Here is a 21,618-nt window from a genome sequence, read left to right on the forward strand (position 1 = left end):
AGACGCGGCGCAGGCTCCGCGAGCGTATTTCGAGAGTTCTCTCGTCGCCGAGAGATATATAAATTACCGTGCGAGAGTTACATTCGCTGCAGAGTATTGCCGGAGAGCCACGCTTAATTATAAAACCGATAAATTCATCCCGTGGGACACGGGACAGACGTCTGGAATCCCGAGGTTGATAAACGAGCCTCTGATCCCGACCTCCTGCCTTACACGCTCGTCTACCGTCCACCCTCCGCTGTCCTCTCTTCGCTTAAGTCGCGTCCTTCCGTACGTCCTACGCGCTTACGCCTCGATGGACTCGCATCATTGAGTTCCGGAATCTGGACGACCGTGTAATTAGATCCTTGGCCTCCGCAGACCTAACTATAATTACATTTATGTTACCTGCGAGGATATGCCGGTTATGAGATACCGGCCCGTCAAGGGACATCCCTGCTGGGATCAAGTGAGCGCAAACGCTCTCACACACTGTCCACTTTGAATCAAATTTTCATATCGAATTTACACGTTCGTTCGTCGTAATAACTTGTTCATTTCGGAAACGCTCTTGCGGGAATACTTTATTGCGGAAATTTTGCACAATAATTCGTTTATTATTTTTATACGAATATGCATTCTTTACGCTACTCGTTTATTGACACTCGTTTGGAGAATTGTATTAAGCAAGGAAATTAAATAATGCATTAAAATATGCATTTTATCTAGAAATTACTTTTTTTAAATTAATATATTTGTTCAATATGCTTTACTATCTTTGTTTTAAATATGTATTTAAAATAATTTTTTGTGTACGCATATATATATAGAATATGTTGAGAATCATAATCACAAATAAAGATGACTCTCGTTATGAAAAAAAAGTCAAAAAGAACTTTTTTAGAAATGAAATTTCGCATTCTAATAAATTGTATAATATACATTTTGTTTATCTTTTTACACAAAAGAAAAAAGAAAAATCATTCTTTTTAAATTGTGTTACGCGATATCCGACATGCATCTCTATATAAAACTCTATATACGCATGCGACATAAAATATGACAAGTATTCGGGACATCAAACAAGTATCGCGTCCTCTTTAATGTTATTCAATTTAAAAATGATAATTTGTCATGTTTATTTAAATTATTTCAAGCAAGAAGCTCGTTACTTGTAAATCAAGGGCAGAACACTTGAGATCAGCCTAGCCGTTTTGAATCGCGTTAAATGTGAAGGATCCCTCACAGTTTTAATCGTCGTTAATCAAACAAAGGCAGAGACAGGTATGGACGTAATGTTCCATCGATTCTCAAGTACTCGCCGATGGAAGGCGGACGCTCGCTCAATTTGGCGCGGTTCCAAAGCGGACAGATGTCCGTAATTCTCGGTTTGATAAACGAGCGCTTGATCCCAAGTTTCCTATAAAGCAGGAGGCGTCTTCAAGCGAGCTCTCATACCTCGTCCTTATCGTGACACGTACTCTGTATATTGTGCCTCCTATATATTTTACTTTATTTTGAAGGATAAAATTGACGGCGCGGAAAGAAAGAGATAAATTGATTACCTTAACAATGCCCTGAGTAGATATGATTGTAATGATTTGTATAAGATTCTTTTTTCCGTAAAAGTATACAACGGAGCATTAAAAGATCCTTATTTTCCTCTCCCCTTCCTCCCCCTCTGCTCCATACCATATACTCCTTCCGAACAAATTATGGATATAAACGAATAACGGAAATTAATAATATACAGTTTTATGTATTCTGTAGGAACAAAATGACAAAAAAAAAATATAACGATGTAGTCGTTATTGCGAACGACTGTATATCCATGAACGGGGATGATTTTATCTCTTACCCTCTTAACCGCTCCGACGATTATTGAAGCACTTAGGTCGTTTGCTCCCCACCGAGATATTAATTCTCAAGGGGTTTAGTCGATTCCTTTTCTCGGGTAGTCACTCTCCACCAGAATCTCCATGGCTCCCTACGACGGGGGAAAAGGGGAGGAGGAGAGGAGAGAGGAAATGGATTCGACGGGTGTAACGGGTGTCGCCACAGTAACGAAGACTTCCCACGCATATACCGGATGCATTCGCGTACGGATACAGGGACCTTACACGCGCGCACGCGCGGCCGATATAGCCCAGGCATGGCCTTCCAGCGAAGTTTGTGAACTATGAGTGAACCTATCGCAAGGACAAATTTCCTCATCTAACTTTCTCCGAGTAGATGAGATGATCGCTCAATGCCAGAGGCACCGACGCTACTATCTTCACTATGGCCCGGCCGCCTCCGTCACCCCCTTCTCCCCCTCCCCCCTCCCGCACGCGGGAAAATTAATGACGGAATCCGGGAGTTTTCTATAGGCAACTTTTACCGTGGAAGGATCCACCGGCACCGTCGAGTAGAACAAATTCACGAGGGAGACGAGGCACGAGGAGAATAACGACAATAGGTTCCCACCAGCGCGGTTCGACACGAGGATGGACATCGCCGTTATCGTGTTTTCGTTCGACGGAGCTCTCGCGTTTAAATTGGCGGCGAACAACGTAGCCGGGTCTTTTGTCGATAAACGAAGCGTCGTTGAAGCGATAACGATGATTTATGTGCTAAATTCTCTCGGGGCGATTGTGTTTCGTGTATTTCGATCAATAAGTGTTTAATCGGCAAAAAGATGAAAAATCAAGAAAATCAAAAACGAGCGTTTAAACTCGAATTTTGCACGTTATACGGCTGTTTCTGAACTCGAGTATCGAATTTTGGTGAAACTAGAAGTATTTTTAAAAAAATTGTTCCACGCTGACGTGATGATGCGTCCATTATTACAATTCGCGTGCATGCTTGTTGAAGATTTAAGCGGACCGATCGAACGCGTAAGATTTTTTGGTAGACTTTAGAAACACCCTATATAAACGCAAATGTTTAAATTGAAATTTGAGTAACGCGTCAAACGAAATCCCAAACACGAGCGACACGCTGCTGCTCATAATCACGTGTCGGGTGACACCCCCGCTCGCGTCGCGCGATCCATAATTCTAATGAGCCGAAACTTTAATTCGAAATCGCTCCAATAGCCAGACTCTCGAGAGACGAGCGCTTCGAGGACGCGTGATTTTTCTCCTTCCCTCCCACGCCGATCGCTTCACCCTATTTATCTATCCGCCATCCCCCGCGCATTCGCTCTCCCCATAACGAACTTTCCGTACGTCGCGCGTTCCGCGCACTCCACCGCCATTGAAAAGTCTTATTCTCGCAGGAATTAACGAGTTTCCCGAAGAATCGCGCGGAATTACATTGCCGCGCGTCGCGTCGCGGCGCATGCAATTCTGCAAGTTGGAATTGAATCTACCCGGCAGCCAAGAGAAAGGGGACGGATTCGATCCTCCCGCGGAAAATGTCTCGCGATGGCGCCAGGGAAATGGGGCTCTTGACGCGGGGAATGAAATTATTAAAACGTCAACGCCATGTATATCTGACGACGAAAGCCGTTACGGTGTCGCCAGGCGCACGGCTGAAAATTAATACATATACGCGTCATTTGGCGTACCTCCTGATTTGCTCTCTGCAATGCGCTAATGGAACTCTTTCTCCCGATGAACGCGAGATCCTGAGCGTGCTGTTTACACGACGTCGAGGACACAGAGAGATTATCTATAGGTGAAAAATACGAGCTTCCAGTTATTAAAGTAACGTAATTTACAAGCCTCTTGAAAAAATGCACGCTATCTTCCGTGCTTATTCGCCAGGTGCTTTAATAAAACATGTACGACATTCGATATCTCTCATCTTAATATCCAAGAAGTCGCAGATAAATAATTCATTTATCGCGATACAATTTTTCTGTTGTGTACTTAGGTATGAATATATAAGCTACTCACGTATATACGCACAAAAATATAGGATGCTTAAACAATCGCTTATCAATTGCTCCGATTCCCTTGCCGCAAGCTCATGCAAGCTCGAATGCAAGCGGGATATATTCACAGCGACATTTTTATTATTTCCTGTTGCAACAATAATATCGGATAGCCGTCGTAGTCGAGAAAATATGAACGTTATCGAATCGTGAATATCGATATCGCGACTGGAGTATCGAAACGGCCACGACTACTCCTATACATCCCTCCCTCCTTCCTTCTGCTTTCTTCCTCCAGGATACAGAGTCGAATCTCCACCTACGCTATCGAGCAAGTATTTCTGGGTACAGCACTGTATTATGCATTCACCCCCCGCGGAGCCCTCGTCGCAGGTCTGTCGTATACCTTAACATAATAAGGTCGTATTATGCAGTATATACAAAATTTCCAGTTTAAACGCGGCCCACGTTCGGGCCTTAACGTCTTGTTCGCGGACATTCGAGAGTTTCGAAACTCCGCTGCTCCTTTCGTTTCGAAAAGTTCAGCTCAACTTCGGAAACGATTTACTAAATCGACACAATGTGCACTTCACAGGACGACGTGGAATGTTAACTATGAGTAATACTTGAGTAGCGCGCTATTATTCGTAAGTTCGCGAATGTGAATCAATTAACTTTCTATCGATCGAGCGACCTTATGGAGAGCATCTCGGGTCGCAATAAAAATTATTCTCCCTTTTCCTCGTAGAAACACGATGAATAATGTAACACAAATGCTAACGAGAAACTTGTCTTATCTAATTTCGAATACAATTTACGCAATCATTCAAATATGTGTAACTCATATATGCAATTATAGGATTTTTTTATCCAAGTAAAAAAATTCTTCTTCTGCCATAAGTCGCGCAACGTATCTAATTATGCGTCAAAATATATGTTATTATATAATATATTTTAAATGTGTAACATTTAGACAAATAGAAGTACTCGTGTGAGATTATGATGAGATTATAATATTATAATGTAATATTATGCAGATGAATATATGTCTGCTTTAATACTGGATTTTGTAAGGATCAGCGTGCTCTGTTGGGTGCATTTACGCGTTTTAACGAAGATCCGGAGAATAACGGTAAATTTTTTATCGGCTCTTGAGTAATCCCAGAGGGCAATAAACGGTCTACATCGTTTTCTCGCTTCGACGTTGCGAAGCATTACAGGGTACGATCGCGCCATATGGAATTCCTTTTTGAATATTTTATATTATGGATATTTCTCCGACAAAGTTTCTGCATTCAACAAAAAAGATACTCCGTCAACATCAATTTTTCGCATCATGAAAACAATAAGCACCAACGCGAGAGATCAAAAATCGCGCATCACACTTTGACACATGCAAATAAAAATTTTTATTATTTCGTTTTATATATAAAAATTAAAAACTAATTTAAGGAAAAAAAAACCCAGTTAATACACAAAATAAAATAGGATTCTTGCAGTGTCGAGATTAATCTAATTAAGATTACAAAATTTTTTTTTTCAATTACATTAAATTAAGCGTCTGAAGAAGGTGTATTTAATTTTCCCGATTAAATCGAGATACTTTTTTTTGCAGGAAACCGAAGAGTAATACTATATTAAATTCTGATACTCGTGGGAATGTTGACTCTGACTTATAAACAAGCAGCCGCCCCCGATGTCTACTGAAATCACCACCACACGCGGTATGATAACACGGTGTAATCTACCGTCGTTAAATCCGGCACAATCACCCCTCCGTCATTGTCTCCCGTTACATAGCGACGAGCGTGAACGTCCTTCGACACTGAAATCTTCCGTGAATATTTCAGGAAAATTACCGCGCGTTCGTCGGGCCGCTCGGGTTTCCAGCGATTATGTCGTATAATCCGCGGTGAGTGCGTTTGTCACGGCCCGCCACGACGACGGCGACGGGTTGGTGTCGGGTGTCCCCGTGGGTGATATTCCCTGTTATCCGAAACACGAGGCTGTTATCCCACAGCACTTACCATACGTAAGCGCCGCGATGGCCGGAAGAACGGGACGAGACGGACGGATCGTGGAGGGGGGGGAGGAGGGGCGGGAGGCCGGTCCCCGGATTACCGCGGGGACATTAATCACCTTCGCGTCACCCAGCGTGATCTCAGTGAATTTGCAATTAATTCGAAATTGCCGTCATCGTCGCGAGGAGCGCGTCGTTTACACCGTATATCGAGGCGGTCCGATTCGGACCGGTGCGCGATCGCCGGTGATGAATGAGCCGCGGCTTCGATCTCATTAATTAACGGAAGTGGCCGGAATTCGATGGAATTAGCGGATGCGGATCGTTCGACGAAGCGAATGCCGGCTGAGCGCATCGCCAATTCATTGTCGGCGGTTAAGGGATACGTTTGTGAATCTATTCTTTGTGAGAAAATGTTTGAGCGAAAGATCGAAACTAAAGACCTTTGAAAACAATAATAGCGACAAGAAAAGTCTATATCATTTTTTGATAAGTTTCAAGTAAAGCTTTTTTTCATTTAGTTAAATTATCAAGTAAATTTAAAAAAAGTTTACCATACACGAGAAATCATCAATGATGATTTGTTTGAGAAAATGCAATAACTTTTGCGATGATTTCTTTATCAAATTCAAAGTACGCGTACAATTACTGCGGTCCAATTACATAAATACACCATTCACAGGACATACACACATCTAATTGAACAGCAGCCCCTGACAGTTCATCAAACATGTCAGCCACGATAAGACAAGAACGACAGATCGTGACTGTTTCCGTAAGGGAGGCGGCACCGGACTCGATGTGTGGGTTACAGTAATATCTTTTTTTCCTTACGGAGAAAATACACCCCGTCGAGTTCCCATCGGCCCCGAGAGACCGACGGTATTACAAGTAATTGTCGCCCTGGGGAGGACGCAGATCGACCCTATATCCACCCCAACCCGATCTCGAAGCGAGATGGGACGAGGGTGTGAGTGGAAAGGAGGTAAAGCGAAGGAAAAATAGGTGGCAGAGAGAAAACGGAGGAAAAAAGGATAGAGGAAAAACACGACACGAAAGAAAACATGGTACGCAGAAATGGAAAAGGAGGAAAACGTATAAGCGAAGTAAGAACGCGGGAGAGAATAACATGGAATGCATGGAAAAAAAAGAGAAAGAGCGGGTTCGAGGGAAAAGGAGAGAAGTTTCAAAGGGGTTTGAAAGCGAACGGAGAGAGAGAAAGAGAAGAATGCGAGACTGCGACACCCTTCCACGTTTTTCACAAGCCTCCCTCCCGCTCCCCCACATCGATTCGTGAGTCGGAGGGAAAAAGTAGCGAGCAACTTTCGCCTAACAAGTGGATGATTCACAAATCATTCCCGATTCGGCGTCCCACGCCACCCCACGCCATGAGAAACTTCGTTTCAGTCTATATCCTTGCCCAGAACGACCAATAACTCGTATCTCGCTGCAGGCGACGAATCGAGAACAGAGGAAGACCGAAGAACGGCGTGGACGGGGGAGAAATAAACGTGTAATGTTCTCCGATTCGCCATCACGCGAATCGAGAACCTAATCGAGGGTGCTATCGCTCGAGGTTGCTTCCGCCTTCCGTGTTACTTTGCGATCTCTTTTTTCCCTCCAATGTCCTCGCTCCGTTCCATTTTTCACTGTCGCGGTCTTCGCGTCTTCCGACGGCAATCTCTTAAGATGAAACACCTTAAAAGTGAAAAATAGCGTTCCTTCCTGTTCGTGCCGTCAACAACGAGGTCGACGACGCGATTCCGTCGACATTTCGCGATTCTAATACCAGAGAAATTATATACACGAGGACCTTCGGTCGCGATCGATTCGTTCGTGGGGAGCAATTCAATAGATGAAGCCATCGGATAAAGAACTAAGTGTCATGACTCATCGACCCGCCGGTTCAGATGACCGGATTAGTTGGAACCTACATGGTGATATCTGACGGGAGATCCTTTCGTCTGATCACAGCATGCGACATTCTGGTGAATCACGAAGAACGTGTACGAGAACGTGTAGCATTCCCATGATAGAGGAAAAGTTCTTGCTCTCGATGGACTGATAAAGCCGGATAAAGCTATGCTTAATCAAGTTGCTGCTGAATGAGGCATTATATCTCAAATGTTCTTGAAATATTTTTAACAGGGGCGACAAGAGAAACAAAGAATTTCAAATATAAAGATATTTCATATATATCATTTATGCAACTCTATTTCTGAATTTTCACATTTTTTCCAACTTGGCAGAATTTAAATACTTGAAAAGGTTGATTCTAAAATAATATATTAAATGATATATAAAAATTATATTTATATTTAAATATAATTTTTTTACTGTTTCTAGGAAAAAATAATATTTAAATATAAATGTAATAAAGTACAAGAAATTCTATCTTTCTCAAAATTGATTTTTAAGACGCGTTTTACGAAATAGCTTAACATTCTATTTTAATTTATCATTTTGACTCTCAGCAAAATAATAAAAAATTAATTAAACATTCGCGCTCAAAAATTCTGCAATGCAAGCAAAGCTATAAAAATCCGTGGTATCTGCACGAAATTAAGCGACCAATTTCTGTGTGTATTCTCATCTCGTTGCGCACGTTGTTCCTCCATTCTTTTGTGCCGGCTATGGCGGTTTTCTAGAAGCGAGACTCTTCCATCGGATCGAAAGCGAACGAGAGATAAGGCGAAACGACGGGTCCGTGATCACGGAAATGGTGCGATTTTGCGCGGTTAACGAACCTATGGATAAGTCCACCGAGATAACGGAGTGAAGGGACTGGGAAACACTCTCCGCGGGATAAGGCGGATCGTTGTGTTATTCCCGCAACGACAATAAAGCGCCTACCCCGTAATGGTGCCGGGAGTATACGTTATACATCTACGAAGTAGTAGAGGAACGTCTTTTCAACGATCGCGACGCGGTCGTCGCGTCCAGGTCCAGGATTCGTGGCGCGAACATATTGGCCTTTTACGGACGCTCGTCCTGAAAATCTCGAGATTCAATGAAACCGCGATACGACACATGGACGGTGACAAGAAAGACTTACGTCGACAAGAAAGTCTACGTCGTCGAAAGACAACTTTACAATCAATTAACCGGAAACAAATCGATACAGACGCTCGATATAGAAGCTCCTTTTTTATATAACCCTTATTCCTATTTATATATTAATCTTATAATAATTCTATTGAGTTACTTGATAGAGAGAAGTCTCGGTAGAAGATAATATTTAAAATAAAAAATATATATATAAATATTTACGTAAGTTATTTTATACCTATTGGCTTATAAATGATTAACGTAAAATAATAACTTATATCTACATATTAATTAAAATCCTATTTGTAATATTTAGTTTAATTTTATGAATAAATATTTCAAATAAATGAATATTTCTCGTCAGGGATTTCAATTAATCAATTTACATAATTATTTCTCTCATTATATGAGTAGTAAAATATTTGAACACGGTATTTTTACGAATTGTTTATATACGTATTTTCTCTATTTAATTATCTCTTATACATCTCTTAAATTCATGTTTGTTCCATGTTTTGTTAAGTATTAATGGTTTTTTTATTAAATTAATATTTTGAAATAAATATTAACTCTATTATTTTTCTAATTAATTTTCTTTACATTTAATATAATATTTGAAATAATACGAAAAAGATGAAATAATCACAATGCGCTTTCAAAAACTTTATATCAAGTAAAAATTTTTAATTATTCTTTTATTATTTTTGAAAATTCTAATTTTAACTTTAATATTTTCTCTATTTATATTCCCGTGTCTGTCATTTCTACGAAAAAAAATTTTAAATAATATTTTAAACGAAACAATATTTAAGTGACTATTTTCAATATTCTGCACACTTGAAATGTATCCACCGTTTGTTGCATTACTATTTGCCTAAGAAAATATTCAAAATGCTTGAGAACATGGTCTCGAGCAGACTTATGAAAAATAGATGTTAATGTACTACCTCGTCTGTTCCTCGACACAAATTTCCAGAAATGTTAAAAAGTCTCCATATTTTAAAAAACGATTATTGCACGGCAATGATACTTTACATCTCTACTCAATATTTGTAAACAAAATAATCAATAAATACGATAATAAATCCAAATCAATCGACAAGGATTATTAAAGCAATTACGATCAATTAGATACGCAACGGTAGTTGCGGAATGGAGGTTTCCTCTTGTCGTTTAACATCCCAATCGAGGGAGAGCGCGGCGACTTTTCACGTTTTTCCGCGTCCTACATCTCGTCGCGAGGGGTTTTCGAGGGCGCGTTCGGTTTCCTTGGTGACCGAAGGGAGCGCAAAACCGAACCACACTCGCTCGCTCCGTCTCTTTCACGCCCACGCCATCTATTTGTATTTCATATTGATAGAGTATTGATACAGCCCTGTACCGTCGTGTACCTCGCCCCGACGAGCCCCTCTTAACCCTCCACGAGCAACCCCGGTAAACCACCGTGACGGGCCACCCGTCCCGCGGCAAAACATAAACGAGGATATCCCGTGTGTTACCGTTCTGGCCGGGTCACGTGTTTACTTTGTTCCGCATTGTTGCGTCTCGTTAATGGCCGGCGGAAACGTTTTGCTCTCCGAGTACACGGGGGAGATTCCGTTTCAGCGTTTCCCTCGGCGACGCGGATATGCATCCGAGTATCGTGATTTCTTTTGTAACCCAAGACGTAAGAGAGGTCTTGGAAAAGTATCGTATCCGGAAAGGAGTGGTTAGGTTCTTCTTGTACGCGTAATAGTATCATACAATGTCGCGCACGTAAATTAAAGGAACGAGCGCTTTTTTATCCCGAGGAAAAATATCAAGTAAGGAACGAAATAAATAAATATTTAACCGATGTTGAAATCATTATTTGTAAGCTCTCGAACGTTTTCGAGAGTCTCGCTTAGAGATGGTTCCTCTCGTGGATATACATACCGGGTGTCCTACGAGGCTCTGCCATGAAAATTCTAGGTCCGCTATGTTGGCCGGCACAGGAACGACGAAATTCATCGCGTACGTGTTGACCACCCCCTCCCGGACGTAGTACAACTCGGCCTCGAGTCCTGAAAGCAGAATAGCGACGAGTGTATCGATTGGGCGATCAATTATGAAAAAGCTGTACCGTGCCGTCGCCGGCAAAGTTTCCCTTCGCCAACCCACCGATGAATCGACCGATCGCAGACTACGGCACGTGCAGTCGCCCTTCTCGTTATAAGTTGAGGACATTGACCACAGTCGCGTCTTCTTTGCATGAAGTATCGTAGTTGTACGTTTCTCGTATGAAAACTTCAGAAACGGGATAATTTCGCCGTTCGGCAGCACGCGAATCCCGCACTTCAAAATCATTGTTGTACTTTCGATACAATCCTAATGCGATCTTTCATATCTTTTTTATTTTCGCAAACCTTTTTTTCCTTACATACATTTTTGCCCCTGAGGAAAACGCAATGTTCATTTTATTATTATTATTATTATTATTATTATTATTATTATTATATGTATTTATATATTATATATTATTATAATTATATAATTTATAATTAATAAAATTATAATAATTATATATTATAATTATATAATTTTGAGAAATATTAATTGAAAAATTAAGAAAAAAGGGAAGAAGAAGGGAAATGTCAGTCGCAAGCAAATGTCAAGACGCGTGACAGGTGAGGAATGAGAGCTAATGCGACGATTATTGTCGGCATATATTTTCTACACGTGGAATCATATCTCGACGATGTCTACCAAGGAATAACCACAAGAATTCTAGGAACGGATTTATAATACGGATTCCCGTCGATGCCAGTTATATCCATCCTCTCTCTCCATTCTCCACGCAGCCTCTTTCTCAGTGCGGATCATGATCTGAAAATTCCTCCCGAGCACTCGCACGTACAGCCGCGTCTCCCCATCTTCCTTCTCCTCTCTCCCGAAAAATCTCCTACGTCGAATAAATACACAGGGATCTGAATTTTCTCGGCGATCGGATGCGTCATCCGTCTGCCTTCACGTATGACTACGCAATTCGATATCACGCTCGCGAACAAGCTCTATCAGACGTGCATAGACATACGTCATATTCGACGTCGTGCAAACCATGTGTCGCGTGTGCGTCGAGATAAGATTCCTTTAAAGAAGCGAGATATTCAGATCCGGAGTGCTGCACAATCTCGGTAGAGGAAAAGCGCATAAAATGTAGTACAAGAAAGCAAATGGAAAAAGAAAGAAGCAAAAGAGGCAAGTGGAAAGGATGTTCTATAAATCTCTATATCGCGGAGTGTGTTGTGAGCAAGTGGGAACAGCGCACGTGACTTGGTAGAAATTAATAGTGTTGAAAACCGAAAAGTTTTCTGACTCCTCGTAAATCGTGTTATTCGCTCTTAACATTTTTCTTTTCGAGTTAAACGCTCGCGTTTCAGTTTACAGTTGTAATTAGCACTTCTTCTCAGCAATTATTTTTCTTTATATTTGTAAATTTTCACTAATACGTATCACGTTTAGTCGAGAAATATTTTTATTGTTTTATACGTATTTCAGACATCCTTCCATAGCAGATTGCATGTCGAAGTCAAAGTTCTAACTACAAAAGCAAATGGGAAAGATTGTCTGACTCTGTATCGAGTCCTACTGCTTTTGTGCTTTGGTTCTTTGATAGTCAAAGGACATAACGTTTAGTAACTTGCTTGCGATTGTTGTATGTATTTATATTCTTACATTTCTATTATAGAAGAAGAAGGAGAAATATATTAAATATTTTAGATTTCCCTTAATATAAGAAGCGCAGAAAAATATAAGAATAAAATATTATTATTTTAATGATATTCTGAAAATTGTTAAAAGTAAAAATATTTGTCTAGAATCACAAGACTTGTTTTTTAAATAGATATACCTATTATTATAATGAAATAAAGGTCCGTTAGATAAAATCAATAAAAATTAGAAGGCTTCGAGGACCAACGCAAAGGTGAAATGTATACAAAAAAAGAGCGGTTATTTCAGATATACCTATGCTATTTATTCACATACACAGATGTATATTATCTGTAAAGGTTGCAAAATAGATTAACAATAAAATTGGAAACTTCAAAAATCGTAATGGGTTGTACAAACTGTATTTCCACGAACTAGGCGTCGAAGCGAGACGCGAACGCTTGTGATACGGTTTAGCGAGAGCTTAGCGTTTCGTGAATATACGTATACATTGAAATGCTAGTAGTTGAAGTTTAAGGTGGCATCGAGCGGGGAGTCGAGAGTAAGCGTAGTAAGAAGATTAAGTAACTTTCTACTCCGTGCCCCGGGTCTTACGAACGGAAGACTAACACTCGGCAGAGAAACTGATAATGACAGTCGGCCGTGTATTAAGCGAAGCATCCGCGAAATCGAATTAATCCCACTGTACTCCATTTTATTATCAGGCGTTAATCCCGGCTAAAGTGGAGAATCGTGTCTGACTAAGTAAACGCATTACCACTTGCACTTTAAGATGTGCCGAAACTCATCGCATAATATTGCTGCCTGGTGGTATTACGTTACGCGTGAAACGCGTAAATCCTGTTGCGCGTGCATACTTTCTTTCTTGAAAAAAGAAATTTTATATTTCATTATTCTATATATATATATATATTTCGAAAAATCCTTCCCAACTTTCTAGAAGATAATAAAATTGTTTATCGCTCACGTAATCAAGTTATACTGAAAATAAGAGTGACACTATCGAATTTTCATATTGAACTAACGTAAAAGTGTCAAGCAGATGATAATTCCATTGCATTAATGTAAAATTTCGAAGCGAGCTCACAATTAGTTCACTCGGCGACATCAAAATTCGCACCCGACCCATCGTAAAAATAAAACAAATTACTAACAGGAAAACTCTTTACTGCAAACGTCAGCGAGCAGTTAGCTTTCGATTCCGGTCAATTAAATCGCCCGCTCGCAAATAACCGAGCGAGAAAACAAACCGGAAAATCGCGAATCTTTATTATCTATTCACCGCGTCGCAAAATAACCGGGATGCAAAGTCGGGGATATTTGTACGCCAGTTTATCAGTCGCAGCTATCCCGTGGGAATGCCGCACACGTAAAACGGGAATGACTTCGAATATGGCTGAAGAAGCGGGAGGAAGGGGGGGAGTGTGCACGGTCTCGCTCTTCCTTCCTCCTCGTGAAGGAGGTTCTGAAACACGAAACTCTACCGCGTGTCGGAAAGCCAGGGGCAGAAAATATTTCAAGAAGATAAATCTTAGCCGATCCCACGAGGAACGGACACGCGCAAGCAACTAACTCGGGTGGATTAAGTTCCTCGCGATATCGCCCAAGGGTTTCGAGTGGGACAACAAATGGACATAATTAGGTTGCACCGCGCGACTATGGCAGACCTGGGCAGGCCATTGCATTACGTTGTCGAGATTACGTGGATACTACCCAGACGACTCTGCGATCGTTCCGTAAGTTCCGTTTCACGACGCCCAGGATCTTCGGCGAAAAGTTCGAGACGGCCAAAAGTTAGCGGTGCAAGCAAACGTGTAATTATACCACATCCCACGATATGGTTTCGCGAATCTGACGGCATCCATAAAATAATCGTACAGAATCCAGTTGTTATCAATAAAGTCAAGTATCTTGGAAATTTAATTAAATCTTTTTGTTATATTTTTGTATTTTAATTTTTGAATTCGAAAGTGTGCCAAGATGATGTCTTCTTTTTATAACTAGGATTATACGATTTTCTTTTTATAACTAGGATTATACGATTTTTCTATGAATATTAATTTTTTTAAATTCTACATATATGATTGATATTGAATCATGAAAAGTTAATAGCTTTCTAACTTATTTTTAATTTTAAATACATATCATAATATTACTAATGTTTTATAACATCATGATATTACTGACATTTTATAGCATGAAATATAAAATATGAAATTATAAAGTAATAAAGTAAAAAGAAAGCATTTAATTTGAAACATGTTTGACTCTGTTAATTATAATTAAATACCCTATATTTATTTATATAATATAGAATAACTTTATTATATGTATACCCGCAGGTATTTGGAAAAAAGTAATATTATGATGTATATTTCTTCTCTTGACAAATAAATATTTTATTAAAAATTTTGACAAACTTATTTATTATATTTATATTTTTATATTTTTATTTTGATGGAAATGAAAAATGAATGTGCAGAATACAACTTTGTATTTTCTTACTTCTTAACTTTTATTAATAAAGTTGTGAATAAAGTTCCATTATATATATATATATATATATATATATATATATATATATATCAATCATTTATATATAAAAGTTAGTTGAGAAATAAAATCTCACTTATACTCTTATTTCAAAAACTCCTCCAATTTTAATCTTGCATATATATTCGTAAAATTGTCATGTTACACGGCAGTCTTTTATAATACATCTCGAGTCTTCAAAAAGTACTTGCATAAAAATTTCCAAAGCACGGAAATTCCACGAGACGAATCTGAATGATATGACACGCGTACATGCGAGCGCATGTATAAATATCACTCATTTTATCTTTTATTACATAGTCTGTGTCCCTTTCATATGATAAAATCGCGGTCAAATCCATCAAATCTCCTGACGTATCTCTCACAAGCACTCGCGCGAGATCACGGCGGGTCATAGGGCGATCTATCAATTTGCCGTCGAGACGGTACGGAAGGAAGAATTTAGGAAGAAGGGTGGCCAGCTCTCCTGTCTTATCCCGTGGGAGATGGTTCTCTGAAAAAGAGCACGGGGACAGAGAGGATAGGTTATGGGTGCTTCTTCAGGAATGAAACCTCGTGAACGGGGCTCCCTGCTTTGATGGCGTTAAGTAGAATATCGTGTTTGGCATATGAACGACCAACGACTATTTTAGGCCATTAAAACAGAGTGCGATTTCATTTACTGTATTATTCTCTCGATTATCTCCGAGCAAGAATTACTCAAAGCGTCTCTAGCAATTATCTCGTTGAAAATTTTCATTAATAATAATTGATAGGTAATTGACTATTGGTCGCGAATAATTTTTTCGTAATTAAATACAATATTTAGAAAATTGTTGAGTAACGTATCATGCGAAATTGACTGTACGTGTTGTTCTGAGGCAGAAAGTCTCGTTCTAGAAGCATATATCGTACTAGGAAAATTGAATTAGCATAGGGATTGACGTTGTATCGCAGACTGATGCGACGCCAAATTGAATTTGAAATGAACGCGCGTGAGTAACTGCGTTTCGTGCGATGTCCTCTGTCAATAACGTAAACGGTTTGTAAAGTTTAAATTTTAGAAACCGTACTCCCTCAAATATTATTTACCTCGTTACCTTTTCAAATTACAACCGGAAATAAAATCCGCGAATTAATAAGAGAAAGAGAGAGAGAGGTATTTTATATTAACATCGATTTCTTGAAGTTTCCAAGCGATAATCTCTTTCTGCGAAACTTTAATTTGCACGTGAATTGAATAATATTCAAATTAAAGCAAATTAATCCAACGCGTTGAAGCCAACAAGTTGAATTTATTAGGCTCAATTAATACATCTTAACATACGCTTTTGGGATCGTTTGCTCCTAAAGCATGTAATTTGTATTCACCTAGCTGTCGGGCTAAGCGACGAGGCGCATGAATGTTCTTTAAGCGGATATTCCAGGCGCATAGACGGGGGAAGACGCGCACGCGGGTTCGATCAGGGTCAGGAGCCAAGGTAAACACATTAAGGATACAACATCCTGTATAGGAGACACATCCCGCCGATGGGGAAACTCGGCGCGTATGGCCGACTACAACGGAAATTCGAACGTCTCGCGGATCGCCGGAGATGGAAAAAGTCGTGCTGGGTCGACATATACCCTGGAAACTAATCTCCTGCACTCGGATCTTGTTTCCCTCGATCGTCGTTTCCACTCGTTTACCCCCTTCGTCGATAACGTGCGTGATCCTTGCCACCATATCGTGTGGTCACAGTTTTTACGCGCGCCTATCCACGTTACAGTCATACTTGTTCTAAAATTTGACTCACGCAGAAAAATTCGTTTTTACGAGCGTTCCAATTATAGTATGGAAACTTATCAATGCATCAGATTAACATTTGGCAATGGAATTTAAATTTGCACAAAGATTAATTAGAGAGTTTGCTGCTATAAATTCTACATCATACAAATAATATTTTAGAAGGTACAAAAAATGGCGGTATATTTATTGTGATACTTAGAAATGTACCTACATGAATAGATCATTTTTTTGAATGATATATATATTTCTCATCAAATCATACATGTCCGATTGGTCGAATCATTTTGTATTTCTTTTTTATCTATGAAGCGACTCGCGAATGTTGAACTCTAATGATTGGAAGAGCCGCAAAGAGGCGATCGATACTGGTGCATCGACCGAACGCAATGCGGCACCTCGACATGACCTTGAGCAGTCTCCACGATTCATTCTATCTGAGTCATTTATCGCGATCTCCGTCTTCGCAAGCCGAGCGTGTGCGTTGAAGCCGGATGGAATTCCGGAGGAGTCATTTATTGTTCCTGGAGCGCGCGCAGAGCGCACGTCGACTACTCGAATTTGCAATAAAGAAGATAGATGCGATGGAAGGAATATCGCCAGCAGCTAATCTTTTACTTTTCCATTCCGTTCTCGGTCTTCCTCGCTCATTTGTTATTCATTAGAGTCCACCTTGTTTCACCGGCAAAGCGATACGGTACGAGTTGCGTTTCACTGTGGAAAGACTTAACGATGTACGAGGGCTTCAAAGGTACGAGTACAACATTACTAGTTACTTGCGTCGTGTGTCTTCAAGTAAAAATACAAGAATTTATTATATATCTCTCTATGTTAAAAATATACCCTTCCTAGCGTTTTTATAAGCATTTTATTGCAAGTAAAAAAAATATTTATCTCCGATTTCTTAGAGAAAGTTTTATGTTTATTAATAAATTTATTTACATGCATATCATTATATTTTTCTTCTTACATACCTTTTTCCTTTTTCTTTTAAGAGAGAGAGAGAGAGAAAATGATGTGTTTATTTTCAAGTGCAAGAGAGAAGCGCATAACTGTTATTTTATTTGGATGATTACTTCGGATATCTATGTGTATAGTTCGTATTAGACTGAGTAAAAGGGAGACTGCGATAAAGAGGCAGGGGTCGTTTGAGAAAACTGACGTCACTTTTTGCAAATAATTTCGACCAAGCCACGCTCCATCTCTTTGCTCGTACATTTTCTCTGAAAACTTATCTACGATCGTGTAACAGCAGCCTCTTCTCTCGAAGACCTTTCTTCGTCCTATCGCCGACTTTCTCTTCGCTCGGTTCGTTTGTATAGTTTTCGACGTTTCGTCCGAGGTTTCGTCGGATAGTTGGAGGATATGGCGCAAAAGAGCCGAGGGCGAATGCCGCGGAAAATCAACGACGAAGTAGCAGAGAGAGGAAAGAGGAGAAAAGAAAGAAAACGGGAAAAACAAGGAGCGGCGGAAGAAAGACAAAGCCGAAGGAGCAAAAAGAAGCGGACGAGTCTTTCGGGACGGTTGTTCCTCGGAGTTGGCCGCGAAAGAGCGTCGCGTCGTCTAGTTGAACAGGATGTTTGTCTTTAATTAAAATCAGTCGCAACTCGTTCGTTCCGCGAAAATTCGCCGTTGCTTTTCCTCCCCTTTTCCTCCCTCCCTCCCTTCGCCCTTTTCGCAATCGTCACCCGCCTGGGTCCCCCGCCCCGTTGGCCGCTTTGTCGGACACAATTCTTAATATTCAATTATCCCCCCGTGCTTTTAATTAGTCGCGCATGGCCCCTCCGGCGCGCTTGTTCGAGCGAGTGGTAATCGTTCTAGCCAATAAATTTGTTGTTTCAGGTAGATTGAAACATTTATTAAATATTGATCCGACGTTACGAGAACGAGGTGAATATTACACGATCTGCCTCGTTACTCAATTATTGAATTTCGTTAATTTCCAGAGTGCGATGGAGGTTAGCGATAACTGACGAATCGGCGAGCGGTTAATTTGGACGATTGATAGGATACATAAGCAATATTTGGATTTCGTTTCCGGTCGAAAAGTTCGCGTGTTCGGATAAGTACCTTGTCTGTACAGACGATGAGTTAATGCGGATTTAACTTTCGCTCGTCATAAATTTCTTTGCGCAACAAACATCCTCTCTGCCTAATCATCTCGCTTTGCTCATTTTGCAAATTATACAATTGTTCCGAAGCTGTGTACTAATTTGCATTACATTTACATTCGCTCCCTACAGTTTCAGTAAAACCAGAAAGTAGATATCAACAATTCGTCGGCAAGAGTTAACAGAAAAGACTTAAAAATGATTTTTTTTTTTCAGATTTTTACAGTGAAACTATCATTAAAGAATCTGTTGTCTTTTTTTTCGAAAAATTCAAAAAATGAAAAAGTCCTATGAATAGACATATATATTGAGATATTGATAAAAAATTAATTCCCAGATTAATATTAATAAAGTAATAAAGAAAGATTTTCCCTCTTTCGACTCTTGATAAAACTGAATTATTTAAAAACCATTTGCGCCTTTTGAATAAATGAAAATTCCCTCGCATGTCGTTCTTTTAACAATTTATCGCGGAGTGATAAAACCTTCCTGTTTCCTCAGCGACGGTAAATAGTTGAAGCTATAAACAAACGGAAGGTGACTGGCGCCATGAAAAACTGTACTCGCAAGAGAGGCGGCGATGGCGGCCGAGGGATGAATGCGAAAGAGCCACCGCGATACAAGGGCTTTCATTACATCGAGACTGCAGCTGCGCGGGGAAAAAGACCATTTTATTCTCTTCGTCTCTTTGTCGCGGAAGTATTTTAGCACCGAACCAAGTGAGGGACTATTCACGAATTACTCGCAACGCAGATTTCTCTTGGAAAAAAGCACATTCTGTGTAAACTGCACAATTGCAGCGACGCTCGTGCATCGATCGTCATTGTTTGACAGTACGCTATACATCCCTGATAAAAGCTTGAATCAAAATCGACGCATCGCTGGATGCAATCTACATTTCATTTAGTAACAGATTTTATTCAAAAATAAGAAACAATTTTTATTCATGTAAAAATGTTAGCATTTTAAATGCTGAATAATATTCTGAAAAATATTGGTAACAATTTTTATCATTTTAACTTTTAGCTAGAAATCGTAGAGAGAAGGAAAATTTCTTCTTTCTAAGATAAAAAGTTTAAAAGAAGAAATCCGAAAAAAAACATCGGTACAACGGCTCTCACTTTAATAACTGTCCGAGAAATGTGATTTGGTCTAACATGTTTCAATCTGATAAAATGAAACTGACGTCGCGATACGTGCAGCTAGATCGATATAAAACATGTCGGTATGAAACGTTACGATTCATTAGAACGATCAATGAACGAGACAGATAATGATCCAAGAAACAAGAGAAATAATGGCACATTTGCTCAAATAAAGCGAACACACGAAGCGTAATTAGCGACAATTATCACGAGAAGTAACGTCGATGAGATATAAACGCGCCGACATTTCGTTAATGAACCTAATACTGGCGATCAATTGAATCGAACGTACGTTAAGTGTTCTATTAAATTTCGCAAACACATACGTTTGATGCTAGTACAAATGCATTTAATTGAACTAAATTATAATAGTGCAATAGCAGTCCTCACAGGAGAATCGAAAAATCGTTATTTTATTAATTAGCTCTCTCACGCGCGATATTCCTATACCTTTCTTAAAATGCATAATTAATTTAGAAAGAAAAATTATTCTTCAAAGGACAATTTTCCTTAATCAAATTATTACTTGGACCTAGTAATATTTTTTCGCACAAATTTTAATTTAATTTCCCTGTAATTTTTATGTATTTCCAAAAACGTATATATCTTTCACTTCATATCTGATTTCGCGTCATTAGTTTTATAACTATCTGATTACACAGCGATTAATTATCGTGTTCCTCTAAGTAGCGAACAAATTAATAAACTAGATTGCTAATGCTATCCAGGCGTTATTGCGAAAGCAGTCAATCTCTCTAACTCGCCTACCATCAGGCGTTTTATCAGCGATCGTTAATCGCCCTCGAGTGACGGTACTTCCTCTCCGTCCTTCCCTTTCATGTCCCACCCTTTCCTTCTTCCCGTCGCCCTTCCTCCTGTCTTGGGTGACGTTCCTCGGAATGCACATTTATTGCAAGACTCAGCAGGGTTGAAATTTGATTACTTTCCTCACAACGTTCTACTTTACAATCGGCTAGCTATTTCCGAGTTTGCATAATCAAAGGAAGAGGGCAAACACGCACGGAAAGAAACATAAAGTGAATTAAAGTTTATTAAACTTGCTTTTTTATCTCTGTAAATTTCTCGATCAACTTGAGTTGTTTTCTTTAAAATGAGAAAAATATATCAAAAATAGAAAGTTTCCATACGAGTTGAAGTTTCAATATGTTACTCTTATCAAGTTTTCAAACATCCATTTTTCAAAATATGAAGATAATATATATATATATATATATATATATATATATATATATATATAATTCGTACTAGAAATAATCTTAATAAGTTTCTACAAATGTTTAAAAATTAAATAATAAAAATTGCGAGAAGATATAAGATCGCGTTAAATTTTATTAAGGAAAATTCAATTTCCATTTCCATCAAAAGATACAAAATAAAAATTGGAGTAAATCGGAAATTGAAGAATTTTAGATTTCAAGAAAATATTC

The 21,618-nt window shown here is 39.4% G+C and overlaps 1 protein-coding gene across 2 annotated transcripts in view; it reads right to left on the bottom strand.

Moving 5' to 3' along the window:
• Positions 1-21,618, bottom strand: part of LOC105250010 (tyrosine-protein kinase Drl) — a 72,615-nt gene that overhangs the window by 33,791 nt on the left and 17,206 nt on the right. For both annotated transcript variants that reach the window (XM_025408304.1, XM_011255851.2), the window contains exon 2: positions 10,821-10,948. In XM_025408304.1, the coding sequence (XP_025264089.1) occupies positions 10,821-10,895 (75 nt within the window). In that variant the 5' untranslated portion in view covers positions 10,896-10,948. The remainder of the gene's footprint in view (positions 1-10,820; positions 10,949-21,618) is intronic.

Source organism: Camponotus floridanus, unplaced genomic scaffold (genome assembly GCF_003227725.1).
Source record: "Camponotus floridanus strain SB8 unplaced genomic scaffold, Cflo_v7.5 scaffold20, whole genome shotgun sequence".
Taxonomy (NCBI): domain Eukaryota; kingdom Metazoa; phylum Arthropoda; class Insecta; order Hymenoptera; family Formicidae; genus Camponotus; species Camponotus floridanus.